This window comes from Mus pahari, chromosome 17 (genome assembly GCF_900095145.1).
Source record: "Mus pahari chromosome 17, PAHARI_EIJ_v1.1, whole genome shotgun sequence".
NCBI lineage: Eukaryota > Metazoa > Chordata > Mammalia > Rodentia > Muridae > Mus > Mus pahari.
In genome coordinates, this window is record NC_034606.1 from 25,143,190 (window position 1) to 25,156,645 (window position 13,456).

Here is a 13,456-nt window from a genome sequence, read left to right on the forward strand (position 1 = left end):
TGGAGAATCAAGTTATGAGTTTGAGGTTTTTTTTTGTTTGTTTGTTTGTTTTGGTTTTTCGAGACCAGGTTTCTCTGTGTAGTCCTGGAACTCACCTTGTAGACCAGGCTGGCCTTGAACTCAGAAATCCACCTGCCTCTGCCTCCCAAGAACTGGGACTAAAGGTGTGTGCCACCATGCCTGGCTGAGTTTGAGTTTTAAAAGTTTATCACTAAACCTTTACAGCCCCACTGCTGGCCCCTACTACCTCCTCGATAGAAAGTCCTATGGCAACTTTGTTGTCTGGCTTGGGCAGAAGCAGCTAGAAGAGCTGGCGCAGGGAGTACTAGAGGACCACAGCATGCAGGATGTGAAGTTTCCTGCTGGGCTCTCAATGAATCTTACAGACCGACAGTGGATGAAGCATCACCCCCCACCCCAGTCTGTTGTGGGGTTTCTTACAGGTGTCAGGTTTTCATCACAAGCAGGGCAACTCAGTCCTGGCAATGCTGTTTTACTGAAGCTCTGGAGTTGCACAAACATCTTTAGAGCATAGATGGATGGCTTCATCCACCAGTTATACTGAGCATTTAGAAGGGGCAAGTACAAAACAGTTCTGCTTCTCCATGATAAAAACGCCTTAGGATGCCATGATTTAAACAGTGTATCAGAGCGGAGAGCCACCTTCCTTAGAGTGGCTGATTCCCACAGAGGAGGAAAATGCAAGTTGCACGAGGAGTCAAGTATCTTTTTCACTTCCAAGTTCATTCTAGTCATAGAACATCCTGTCACTGGAGCAGGAGAACGAAGTCACAGGACTGTTCGGAATTCATCAAAAATGAAGTTAGGCACATGGGCTTCAGCCGCCTGGAATAGTAAGCAGAAGTTCAATCACAGCACTGTAGCTCAAGAAATTCAGTTTTACATATGAAAATTCAAGAAGCGAAAATATCTGTTGGAGGAAGGTGAAGCACTGGAATGAGCCAAGTCACACAGGAAAACTAGGAGACAACCCTTTCATTGCTGGTAGCTGGTTTTAGTGTCTCCTTACTGTGCACCATGACAACACCTGAGGGGGGAGGCCCACCGCCTCTACAAGCAGACTTTGCTCCGAAAGGCACAAGGATCTGGGAGTATGCCAATGAGAGACAATGAGGAGAAACCCAGAGGCCAGAGAACAGGAAGATCTTGAAAGGCCTGCATTCCTTAACAGCTTTGAGTAGGAGGAGGGTGGCATGGAGGTGAGGTGTGGGACTGGAACAGGTGATATCTCTGAGCTAGAGACATTTGAAAAACGTGTGTGTGTGTGTGTGTGTGTGTGTGTGTGTGTGTGTGTGTGTGTGAGAGAGAGAGAGAGAGAGAGAGAGAGAGAGAATGAGCATAAATGTATTAAAGACATTTAAAGAGATTTAAGCATGAGGTAGAACAGGGGTGCTCAGAAACAAGACAAGACTGGATTCAGCTCATCATGGGAAAGGCTGATGGACCTTGCAATCTCATGATACTACTGCAAAATTTAGGCATACCCTTGTACATGGATTGGGGGACATCACACTTATGTATTGTGTATGTTAATCTCTAGCAAGTAAACTCCTACCAGTGCATTTCTGGGACTCTGGGGTAATAACACCATTGAAGCTTTAAAGCACAAAGCTAAGTTCCCCTTAAAGACAGAGGTTGCTATTTTCCCATTCACATCATGAAGAGTAAACCCTTCCAAGCCCAGAGCCCTTGGGAGTCTAGCTTGGTTTCTTGGGAGTCTAGCTTGGTTTGCACCTGGATATAAGTAGGGCTGAGCCTTTCCCAAATGTTTATCCTGCTTGTACTTAACTGCCTGTTAATATCCTTTACCCATCTCCCATCTGAACAGAACATTATCAAGGACATGTCCACTTTTTTTGGTTTATAGGTAATAATAGTTCCTGTTTTATCTCTCTCTTGTTTTTTGTGACTGGGTTTCTCTGTAGTCCTGGCTACCCTGGAACTCACTCTAGGCTGGCCTTGTCTATCCCTTCCTTGCCTGCTCACCTCAAGGAGCTAGCCCTCAAGTGGGTGGAGTGTGGAGGGAGACAGAGGCCCTCCTCTGTGCAGGGAAGACCCGTGCAGTGGAGAGCAGGGCGGAGCTATGAGAGGGCTGAGGCAGCCTACAGGACTGCTGTTCTTATAGCTGTGGGTGGGTCATCACTGTCATCGTTTCCTGTCTATGGCTTACCCTTCGTGGGAGTTTGGTGTAGCGAACATAATCCTCCAGGAAGAGAAGGGCACCCACAGCATCTGCAGGCATTTCAGGCATCTTCTGGCTGTAAAAGAAGTCTGGGTCAGTTAGCTGCTTTGTTATGTTAACAGGGTCTTTCTTGAGCACTACACCAAGTCTAACAAACCCATGGGGCACCACCGGCTTGAGTCCTATGAAGTAATTAACCTGCTCTTATTTAGGAACCAACCCTGCAGGAAACATGCTAGCCAGGAGCTGGTAGGTAGGTCGGGGTAAAGGCCTTTAAAGGTGATGGCCCTGGCTCCATGCCCAGAACCCATGAAGGAAGGAGAACTGGCTCCCCCCAAAGGTTGTCTTCTGACCTCCACATGCTTGCAGTGATGGAACATGCACACATGTGTACACACACAGGCAAAGAGGTGTAATTAGAGAAAAGCAAAGCCAATCCTAACCTCGCCTCTGGCTTATAATATGGTCCTGCAGTTTGTCTAGAGTCTGGACAGACAGGTCTACACTCTAAAGTCATCTATCTCCCTTTGATGTCCTTCAGACTCCATGAGGCAATGTCTGCCAACTTACATTTCCCCATCCTCTTGGCCTTCAGCTACATTTGTTTGCACACCCATTTGAAGTAAATGAGTAGCTGGGACTGGTGGTAACAGACCTGCAATCCCACCTACTCTAAGGTCCACCTGCGTTACAGACTAAATGCAGGGCCGGGCTGGGAAACACTGAGACAATGTCTTCAGGAGCCAAAGGAGGGCTCAGGTTCAGAGCTTTTAGCTGATGCATACAAGGTCATAGCTTCAGAGCTCTAAGCTGATGCATACAAGGTCACAGCATAGCAGAATGATCTGCTATGTTGGCAAAAACAACCAAATGGCAATTGGCTAACTTCATGTTCAGCTAGGTTGACCCTTTCAGGCAGCACAGAGTGGAGCTTGGGACACAGCATCCTAGGGCCATGACTTTTGTCCTATCCTAGGAAACCCACAAGTGAACAGAAGTGAGCAAAGCACTGGCAGAAACTGAAGGTTTTGTTATCTTACAGTGCCTTGTGATTCCTGCTTTGTTACACAGCATGAATGTAGACTTCCCTGGCCTTGACACTGAGGAATCACTTCCTTCCAAGTCTTAGAGGCAGAGCAGCAGGAATGCAGAGAGGTGGAGCCTGCATGGCAGAGGCACAGGTCTGCTGCTTTCTCACCATGTCTCCTATCTCCACCAAGACCCAGGCTTACAGGATAAGCTCTTGGTGCTTGCTCCTTGAGGAGGTCCCTGACTTGTTTGGAAGACCTGAAGCATCCCCCCAGTCCTGTCAGGACAGTAACAAGAGGCATTTGTCCCAAGAGGTCGCAGTCCACTATTTCTGACTGGCCCTCCGTACCTTGTGCACTGCTCCATTGTGGAGCGAATAAACTGGCCGATCAGTGCCAGGAACTGCTCGGTGTACCGGGAGTGGAACTGCTTCAGCAGAGTGAGCAGACCTAGGACTAGTGGTGGCCAGTCAACAGGGTCGGCAGGCTTCCGGCAGACCATGCCTGTGAGGGAACAAGTTACAATATCCAGTGAACTACTTGCTTTTGACAGTGTCCACTAAATATCAACCCTCATCAATATCATCATTGCTGGCAAGCAACTATTTTGTTTGTTTGTTTGTTTGTTTGTTTTTTCGAGACAGGGTTTCTCTGTGTAGCCCTGGCTGTCCTGGAACTCACTCTGTAGACCAGGCTGGCCTTGAACTCAGAAATTCGCCTGCCTCTGCCTCCCAAGTTCTGGGATTAAAGGCGTGCACCACCACGCCCGGCTGGCAGGCGACTATTTTAAGGAAACAGTAATTCTGGGCTACCTTTAAAACTAGCTGTGGAGTTGGTAGAATATTCTAACGGTCTGAAGGGTTTAGTTTTTATCATTACTGTTTATTTTGTTTTGCACTATTAATTCGCTCTCTGGTAGAGACTTAAGATGCACATTAATGTGTATAAGAAAACAAAAATCACTTCAAACTGACATCAGTTAATGGCAGCATAGTATTCTAGATACCCAGAAGCACCTCACTAAGTAGAATCAGCTAAAATCTGGGTTAAAAAGCTTTAAAACCTGTGTTTAACAACAGTTTTGAGTGTTGATGAGGATAGAACCCGCTGAGGTCAAGTGAATGGAAGAAGGGTGGCTCAGATGTGCCCAAACACCACTCTCTGGTCACCCACTTGGGACTTCCTTAAAATCTGGAGACTTGGACCTGCCTGTGTGGCTATGCTGAGGAGGGGGTAACGTTTAGGGCCTCCAGGGGCTCAGGGGCATGTGGGAATGTTAGATGTATAGCAGCTTCCTTAAAGTGTAGCTATAAAGCTACACTTAACAGTACTGCCATGACACAGACAGATCAGTGCATCAGGACAGAATCCAGTTTGACCATCAGATGACCCATGGACTTTCTACAAACACAACAAGCATTTAATACAGAAAGAGAAATCTTGTTAACATGATCCTGAAACTGGATAGCTTTCTGGTGGGGAAAGGGGAAGAGGATGAATCTGCCCCCACATTACACCGGAGGCAAAAAATAACTTGGATGGTTCATAAAACTTAACATAAAAGTTGAAACTACAGAGTTTCTAAAAATGAGCTGGGAAACCAAAGTCTTCGAGAAAACATTTAACAGTCACAGGGACCACTGAGTGAGGCTCATTTCTGTCCCAAAGGCTCAGTGTCCCACTATCATGGGCCCGCCTTTAGTTGGTCCCACCAATATGAACAGGTGGACAGAGTGCCTATGAGCACTTGGTGGGAAGGGGCCAAGATAGAATTCAATCAACACTGTGCCTCCCTCCCGCTGAGGACTGCTAAAGGGCCATGCCTGGCAATAGGTGGCACTAACAGGAACTGTCAGAGGAATAGGGCCTAGAACTAGTGACTGTTTCTGAATGAGAGGAATAAAAAACAAAACAACAAAAACAAAACCAACCAGAAAACAAACCAAAACCAAAAAAACTCCTAAATGTTAGGCTCTAAACAGAATTCACTTTAAAAACATTTTAGGAGAGAGGAAGAAAGATAAAGAAGAGACATTTTGAAGTGTGTAAGAAACCAGTAACCCAGTCTTGCTGGTGGAAGTGTTCTTGTCGTGTTAAGGATTGAACAGCTGTAGTGCTAGGTACTTTTAAAGCCAATTAAGCATTAGAGAGTACTAAAAACAACTTGCTTAGTTAGATGCAAAGTCTAGAGACAGAGGGCGAACCTGGAGTCTCCTAGGTAATTACAGAGATGCTCACAATAAAATGGTTAATAAAAAGTTAGTGGGTCGGGCGTGGTGGCACACACCTTTAATCCCAGCACTCCGGAGGCAGAGGCAGGCGGATTTCTGAGTTTGAGGCCAGCCTGGTCTACAGAGTGAGTTCCAGGACAGCCAGGGCTACACAGAGAAACCCTGTCTCAAAAAACAAATCAAAACAAAATAAAACAAAACAAAAATCAGCCAGGACACCTACATCGAAAGTCTTGGATATGCTTGTAGCAAATGTCCCAGCATGTATTCATGTGTACATTACAGTCTGAGCTGCTCACAGATCAGTCTTGTCTCCTTAACTACACTGTAAAGCCTATGATACAGTTCGGGAGGCAGCAGCACACAGGCGTTTGTACGAATAGAACATGCACATTAAAGAAGTTTCTTTCATACCATAATCAGCTAGGTGGGCACTGACTGAGGAGAACCAAGTAAAGTCGCCTCACACTCTGTAGGAGGCAGGCGCACGTGGCTTATCTGAGCCCACTGTGTATACTCCATCCGTGGTATTCGATTGCAGTGGTGCAATGTCACTAGTGTGTGTATTTGGTTACGAAAAGGTCTGATGTATGACACAGCATTATATTCAGAACTGTGTCTGTAGACACTGACCTACTGTTTGTTAATTTCAAAGCAAAGATTTGGCACCCATCATACCTAGATTTTTGTTATACTGAAGTTTTGGCAACTGCGCGATCAAAAACAGAAAGTTGACAATCGGGAAATAGGGTAATCGCTTCGTTGTTATATAAATCTGGAAAGAGAAAGGTATGAGAGAGTTTCTTCATCTTAGAGTATCACAGAACACAGTTTCAGACAGAAAGCCCTGAGAGCCTCCAACTGAGACAGCTGCATTATCTGCCGCCTATAGAGATGTCCTCACCTGCCACTCTGCACCTACCTACATGCTTTAGTCCTTTAACGCTCCTTGGAAAGAGCGGCTCTGCTCAGAGACTAAAGTTCCCCCGACCCCAATTCTTTTAATATCTCTTGTAAAGGGAGGGGTGAGAGGTGACAGGTAACAGTGGCAGGGGCCAGCAAAATCAAGCGCAGTGAAGCTGTGGGGCTGGGCAGGGCTCAGCAGCTAACCATGGCTGCGCTGCACTCAGTTCCATTCCTAGCACAACCTAGTGGCTCACAATTGTCCTTAACTCTAGTTCCAGGGGACCTGACACACCATCTTTCGGTCTCCTTGAGTATCAGGCACATACATGGTACACATACATACATGCAGGCAAAAACTCATACACACAAAGTACATCTTAAAAAAAAAAAGAGTAGTGAAGGAAATGTACAGCAAAGGGAAAAGACCCAGGAGGCGGGCGGAGCGCAGAGCGTGACAGCAACTGTTGAGGACAAAGCCAAGTCCTCCTCTTTCATAAGCGCCCCCCAGGCTGTCTCCCTCCCAGTTAACATGGCAGGAAACTCAGGGCAGACAAAGCCATGCCATCCCTCAGCTAGCCTTCGGTGCACAGAAGACAGGGAAGCAGGCTGGTTCAGAGCCCAGGCTAGTCACCAACTAGCTCCTCCCACATTGGTGTGGAGGTTGGGGGAGTCCTGGACCCCTTCAAGCCTCAGGTTTCTTGTGTCTGAAGATGGCCTGTTGACGGGGCTCCTTGGTCCAAAGCACTCAATGTCAGCTGCCCTTTAGATCCCTCATCTTAGCTTAATTTTGAGACAGGATCTTATTATTCAATTTAAAATTTCCTAAAGTAATCAGGGTAACCCTCTAGAGAGGCCATGTTTCTGCCTCAACACATGTGAGTAGCCCTGCTAAGGAGGAGACATTGAGAAAGTACAGCTCGGGACAGGTACTGCCCTGCGAGCCCTGGCACTGATGTCTGAGGAACATCAGTGCTTTCTGGAGCTTGGAGCTGTACAATGTGGAGCCTTGCAATTGCAACTCCGTATGGTCAGCAAACAAGACAGTCATGTGACCATCCAAGCCCAAGGCACACCTGCACTGGCACTTTACTTTCAGCATTGTCACATCAGTCTCATAGCCAGGGAGGTGACATCATTTAGAAAAGGTCATAACCTGACAGCATGAGGTTCTGGGGGCTGAATGTAGGTTTCTGGAATATTTTCACATTCATTTGTTATATAGACAAAGTCCCCTTTTGTACCACTCAGCCCTGTACCCCAACCCCATTTTATATTTCAGTCATTAACCTTATTCAGGGGGTTGTGAATGCCAGCTGCCTCCAGATAGGCTGTGATTTCATATAAGAGTGTGTTATCTTCTTTGGGGTAAGGAAGCGAAGGGTCCCGGTAGTGGGCTTCGATGTCGGCCAGGAGAGCCCTAATGGAGGAGAGACGCAGCAATGAACACGAGCGGGCAGCTGAGCTTACACATCTGTAACCAACTCTCATCCTTCTGCCTCCCAGGGCGCAGGCCTCTGACTGAGTGTCACTGTGAGATCTTACCCAGAGTCTCTTAGCTCTTGGGGTCAAGCTAAACCAAGTGGTTTCACTACTGAGATCATGAAAACAAATTATTAACTTGTGTGTGTGTGTGCACGCGCCCATGGAAGCCAGGTGAGGGTCTCTGATCCCCTGGAGCTAGGGTGGCAGGTGGTTGTCAGCCATCTGACAGGGCGCTGGGAACCATACGCTGGTCCTCTGAAAGAGCAACAGTGCTCCTCCTGCTGAGCGGCTCTCCAGCCCCTCCTCGCTCAGCTGGTTTAAGAACGGCTGGACTGTTTCTAAGACCCGGTTTGTAAGAAGAGCTGACTTGGGTGGAGAGGCTTGCATTGTTTATCTGCACAGAAAGAAAGGGGAACGGCTGTTTGGGGGGCAGGGGATGTCTGTAGCACAGGATATGGCATGTTAGCCTGCTTTCTCCTCTCTCTGGGGAACCACTGCTTAGTTCTTTAGATTTCTACTTTTAGAGATTCTATTAACAACCTAGTAGTGACGCTGTGCATTATGTGAGCAATACCTGTTAAAACCCCAAGGCCTCAAATGAACAGGATGTTAACCTGGGTGCTGGGAGAGTGGGCTGTCTCAACCCTGGCACTTACTTATTCAGATTATCCAGGGCAGCTGCCAGATGTCTGGAATCAAATCGACAGGAAGAGTTTAGCTCATTGGCGATCTGTTGTCTCAGGATCTGCATCTGTCCAACCTGAGAACAAGAGAGGGGGGAGAGGTAGCACATGGGGCACTTGAGGGCAATCAGCAGTGTGCCCATCACCCTGGCAAGACATCCAGGGAGGTGCCTTTGGTTGTCACCTGTCTGCTATACTCTTTGTCTCCCAGGTAGCCATGGCAACTTTGGTGTCCTGTGAATGTCTCTGGCTATGCTCTCTACCACCCGAGCAATAGTCGCACAGCAGCTTCCTATCTGTAATAACGATTTTTAGCACCAGGGAGCAGTTCAGGCTTCACTGCACCCTCACTGATTCTAAACGAAGCTGCTTTCATCTGTATAATCAATTGCCTCATTTGTCTTTATTCCTTACTTCCAAAGGCATCATAGCATCTGGATACTCTATGCACCCAAAGACTCCTGCTTGACATGTACGCAGGCAGACACAGCAGGGAGAGGAAGAGATGCACTGTTGTAATACCATGAGGAATAAACTTGATCTGTAAATCGACAGACCAGAGCACTGCATGGACTTGGAGGAAAATTCCCATTTCTTGTTCAGAAGCACCTCTGCCTGGAGGGACTGTGTTAAACACGTGGGGAGCTGTGGGTCCACCCATGGAAAGCCCGGTCTGTGGCAGCTCCAGAGGGAAGGACAAAGGAACGAACGGTGTGGGAAACAAGAAGAAATCATGGAAGTCCAGCTTCAATGACAAAAGGAAGGAAGAGGTTTTCATAAACCATAAAGTCGTAGGAAAATAATAAGTTATAAACCGTGGTGTTGATTATCCCTGCTCTTCAAAGCGTACTTTCTTACACAGTATTGATTAGCCTGCTCCCACAGCATACCTTCATTATAGCCTCCAGGTAGGCACTCCAGATCTTCTGTGTTTTGGTGATGGCAGAAAGATAAACTTTACTTGAATTTGCTGAAAGTTAAAATATACTCTTAATTCAGTCAATCCAGGAAGGCCACAGTACCTTCCTGTCTGCCTTGGGGAGTCTCAGGACACTTACCCACTATGCTCTTTAGAGGGTTAACAGCATTCATGAGCATCTTTAAAGTTTCTTGAACAGTTCTCTCTTTCAGGATAATTTTCTGAAACATACTGAGGAAATTCTACAAACAAGAAGTCACAATCAAAATGCAAACGTAACCAACCAACACTCCCGTTAGCACAGATGCTGTGACAACTGCATCTGCCTGGGCCACGTGGCCTCCAAATGGGAAGGCAGCAGGTACTCAGGTTTCTACTAAAGACAGAAGCTACGAGGAGGAGTTAAGGCTTCAAACACAAGTCTCGCTTTCCCAAGTTGAAATTAACTAAAGCAATCTACCTAAAAAATTACAACACTGGTCAAAGAAGCTGTAGCCTACTCTCAACTCTTATCTATCTAGTAAAATCATCCATGCCTCACACAGCATGGGAAGTCACAGAGAGCAGTGAGCTCAATTTGTGAGGTGAGATCGGCTGCTATTCTTCCCAGACAGAAACCAGATGTGAGGTCTGTAGCAGGCAGTCTTTGTCTACTTGGCAGGGCTCAGAACCACCAAGTGTGTCCGAATGTTTCCAGAGAAGCTTAATAGCAAAGGGAAGACCCACTCTGAACAGAGGCAACCCTATCCCAAAAGCTGGGGTTCAAGACTGACTTAGGATAGAGAGTAGGCCAAGCAGACGTCCATCAATATCTGCTTCCTAGCGACACAGGAGCTGTGAGCAGATGACTCATACTCTGTGACCACACACTCTGTGACCAATCTGGGTGCCAGGCCGTCCTTACCATGATGGACTAGAGTCTCAAAGCGGGACCCATGACATAGCCTTCCTTCCTTAAGTTGCTCTCGGTAGACATTTTACCACAGCAATGACAGCAGTGACTGGTGGGGGGCCAGGCTCACCTGCAGCTCTTTCACAATCATGAAGCACAGAAGCCTATCCAATCCATTCAGACCAAAAGTCCCCAAGGTGGTCTGGATTTCTGAGAAGAGGCGACTGCTGGTCACTTCTTGATGAGTTCTCATGTCATACCAAGTGTTCAGCTGGTCTATGTAACATGTCATTCTAAAGCAAAAGGGAAATCAGAAGTCCCAGCAGCTCAGAGGTATGGGATAGCCCAGGGCACTGGTGACATGACTTCTGTTTTAGACAGTCTTACCGAGTAGTATGGTATACCCTGGGCTCACACCAGTCCCACCCCAACCTTCTGATGCATTGCAGGGGAGCAGGTACTGCTGGTTACGACTCGTGTTTCCTCACTTCTGGCCAGGTATTCTACCCTGTCTGCCTGATGACTGCCCGATGCCCCAGAACATTCTACCCTGTCTGCTCCTTCCCCACTGCACGCACCATTCCTGGCTTTATGTATTTCACTGGGCTGAGAGCTACTACTGGGAACCAAACAGAGAAGACAAAGGGAAGTTCCGCTGCCAGGTTGGAGGACTTCAGGGCCCGCTGCCTTCCTACATGTGCTTCGTAAAATGTCCATGGACCGAGGACAAATGAGAGCCTAGAACCAATTTGGTGACAGGAAGCTTAGAGTCTTTGAGTGGTGACATGGGAGGGAAGGTAAAGCCCATTAAACGGTGATGCCTATCTTCTTGGCACCCTTCAGCAACTCATCTTGGTCTGGGCAATGGAGTATGGTGACAATAGTGGCAAAGAGCACCATCATCTACTGAGCACTCAGTGTCATCCTGTCACCCACCCCTGTAACAGCCCTGTGAAATACAAGCCAGCTAACCTCCATTTTAGCCAAGGCGATGATGGAGTGGCAGATAGGCCTGCTCCCAAGATTATATAATTTCAAACCTTTGGTTCTCAAGCTCCTGAAGGGCCCTGAGTAACTAGTGGACCCTGTAGAAGGCACGGGTGTCCTCGTCCTACCCTAGGTCATTACAGCAGGAGGGGGGGTGAACTGGCCTCCGCAGGCCAGATGAGCTCTACACACGCGGGCCTTATGCTATAAACACCATGCACCATACACACATGAGGCTTAAGGAGCTGACAGTCTCAAGAGCCAGGACTTAGACTTGAAAGTAAATGTGATACATCCTTTATGTGCAGGCCCAGGGTGTCCTGTCACCTGGTGCCAGCACTCTGAATGGGACACTTGAGAGGAACCTAGCTCTGATGATGAATTTCCAGCCACGTCAAATCTCTGCTAAAAGTATGAGCAGGTTACTAGGCAGGGTAGAGTTCTACAAGGGCTCAGTGGTTCCAGCTACCTACACAAAGAACTATTTATTTTCTTGCCAGTGACAGAAAGAATATATATCTGCTAGAAATCTCAGAAAGTTCACCTACAGTTGACCGACTTTCATCAATCTTGAGGGACAAAGGAAGCCGAGACTAGCAGGCAGTATGGAGTGTTTAAGGAAGGCATATGCTTTTAGTAAGACAAGGGTAGGCGGGGAAAGACAGGAACCTTCCTTTCTGGGAAAGCCTGCCTATCATGAGCCTCTGTGAGCATATGCCCAGGGGTAAACTGAGTCACAAGACACACACCTGCTCTTTCCGCAGGAGGTCACCACAAACTCCTTCATCTGAGGCTCCAAGGTAGAGGAAATGGGTTTGGCTGGATCTACTGAGTGGCTCTGTGTTACTCGGCAATAGTTTTAATCACATGAGATTTTCCCCAGAGCCTGCTGAAGGCTGAACCTATGTGATAAGGGCACGGACTGACTGTCCACAAAGCTTGTATGGCGTGCCCTTGACTGGCACAGTGCTTTGGGGGCTGGGGCCTGGTATGATCTAGGTATGTGCTTTTGTGCATGGATTTCATCTGTAAAGTGGTAACAGCAGCAAGGCCTGCCACCTAAGACACAGTAAGGAGTGAGTATGCAGACTCGGGGGACATGCTAAGAAGGGACAGGGCCAGTGCTCAGTAGATAATGGCTCTTACTAAGTGCTTGGGTACTGGACTAAGGATAAGGGAGCACACACCAGTGACACAGGCACGGATGTTGAGAGGACTGAAGCCCAGCCGCACTCAGAAACACTTACTTTGGGTCTGTGATCCGCAAGATTTCTCTGCAGAGTCGACCAATAAATGTTATAGACTCATCCACAGGCGCGAACTTCGGGATTGGTATATGAGTGGATTGGTACATACTCTGCCAGTCTTGGATCTAGAAAACAAAATCATAAATGTCTAGTTCAATTCTGATAGTGTAATGTGTTATCTTTTCTTTACATAATCTTACAAGCAGTTCGTGAAGAGGAACAATTAAGTGTTCCTTGGTTTTGAAGAGAAAACATTTTAAATCGCCACCAAAGGCCTCCTCAAACGATACCCAGGACATGAAAAGGAAGTAAGGGCTAGAGGCGTGGCTGAGTGCACAGAGCATGTGCCCAGCACAAACTCAGGGTTCCGCCTAAGCACCTCATCAGCCAGGTACAGTGATGCAGGCCTGTAACCCCACCACTAGGGAGGTGGAGATGGGAGGACGGAAAGTTCAAGGTCACTCTTGGCTCAATGGTGATTGGGAGGCCAGCTGTGCTGCAGAAAAGTGAGAAGTAAGAGATGGAGGAACGTGGGTTTTTTTTTTTTTTTGTCTTGTGAGTTGAGACGGACAATGAAATCTAGAGATGTAAACGATCATAAACTTCAACAATCTTTTGCAAGTGTCACCTGCATGTGTCAGCCTTGTTAAATGCTGTGTAAAAGCAGTGGCAATTGACTTTGTTGATATTTTGTGGTTCATTAGATATAAAAAACAACTTTCATAGCTATTTTTCAAAGAAGATACACACAGCCCATAAACAGACAGCCATTAGGGAAGCAAGCATCCAAACCAGGTCCCTTCCCACCCCACAAGGCTCAGAAGTGGAGAGTGGCAAGTGCTGGCTGGGGCATGAGGGAGGCGGACACCCATGCCCTG

At 47.3% G+C, this 13,456-nt stretch overlaps 1 protein-coding gene across 1 annotated transcript in view; it reads right to left on the reverse strand.

Annotated features, from left to right (window-relative positions):
* Positions 1-473: 473 nt before the first annotated feature.
* Positions 474-13,456, reverse strand: part of Washc5 (WASH complex subunit 5) — a 47,876-nt gene continuing 34,893 nt past the window's right edge. The window contains exons 20-29 of the mRNA XM_021216440.2: positions 12,579-12,703; positions 10,475-10,637; positions 9,592-9,694; positions 9,424-9,503; positions 8,507-8,610; positions 7,656-7,785; positions 6,141-6,237; positions 3,582-3,735; positions 2,192-2,279; positions 474-846 (exon numbers count right to left, since the gene is read on the reverse strand). Coding sequence (XP_021072099.1) covers positions 790-846; positions 2,192-2,279; positions 3,582-3,735; positions 6,141-6,237; positions 7,656-7,785; positions 8,507-8,610; positions 9,424-9,503; positions 9,592-9,694; positions 10,475-10,637; positions 12,579-12,703 — 1,101 coding nt within the window. The 3' untranslated portion in view covers positions 474-789. The remainder of the gene's footprint in view (positions 847-2,191; positions 2,280-3,581; positions 3,736-6,140; positions 6,238-7,655; positions 7,786-8,506; positions 8,611-9,423; positions 9,504-9,591; positions 9,695-10,474; positions 10,638-12,578; positions 12,704-13,456) is intronic.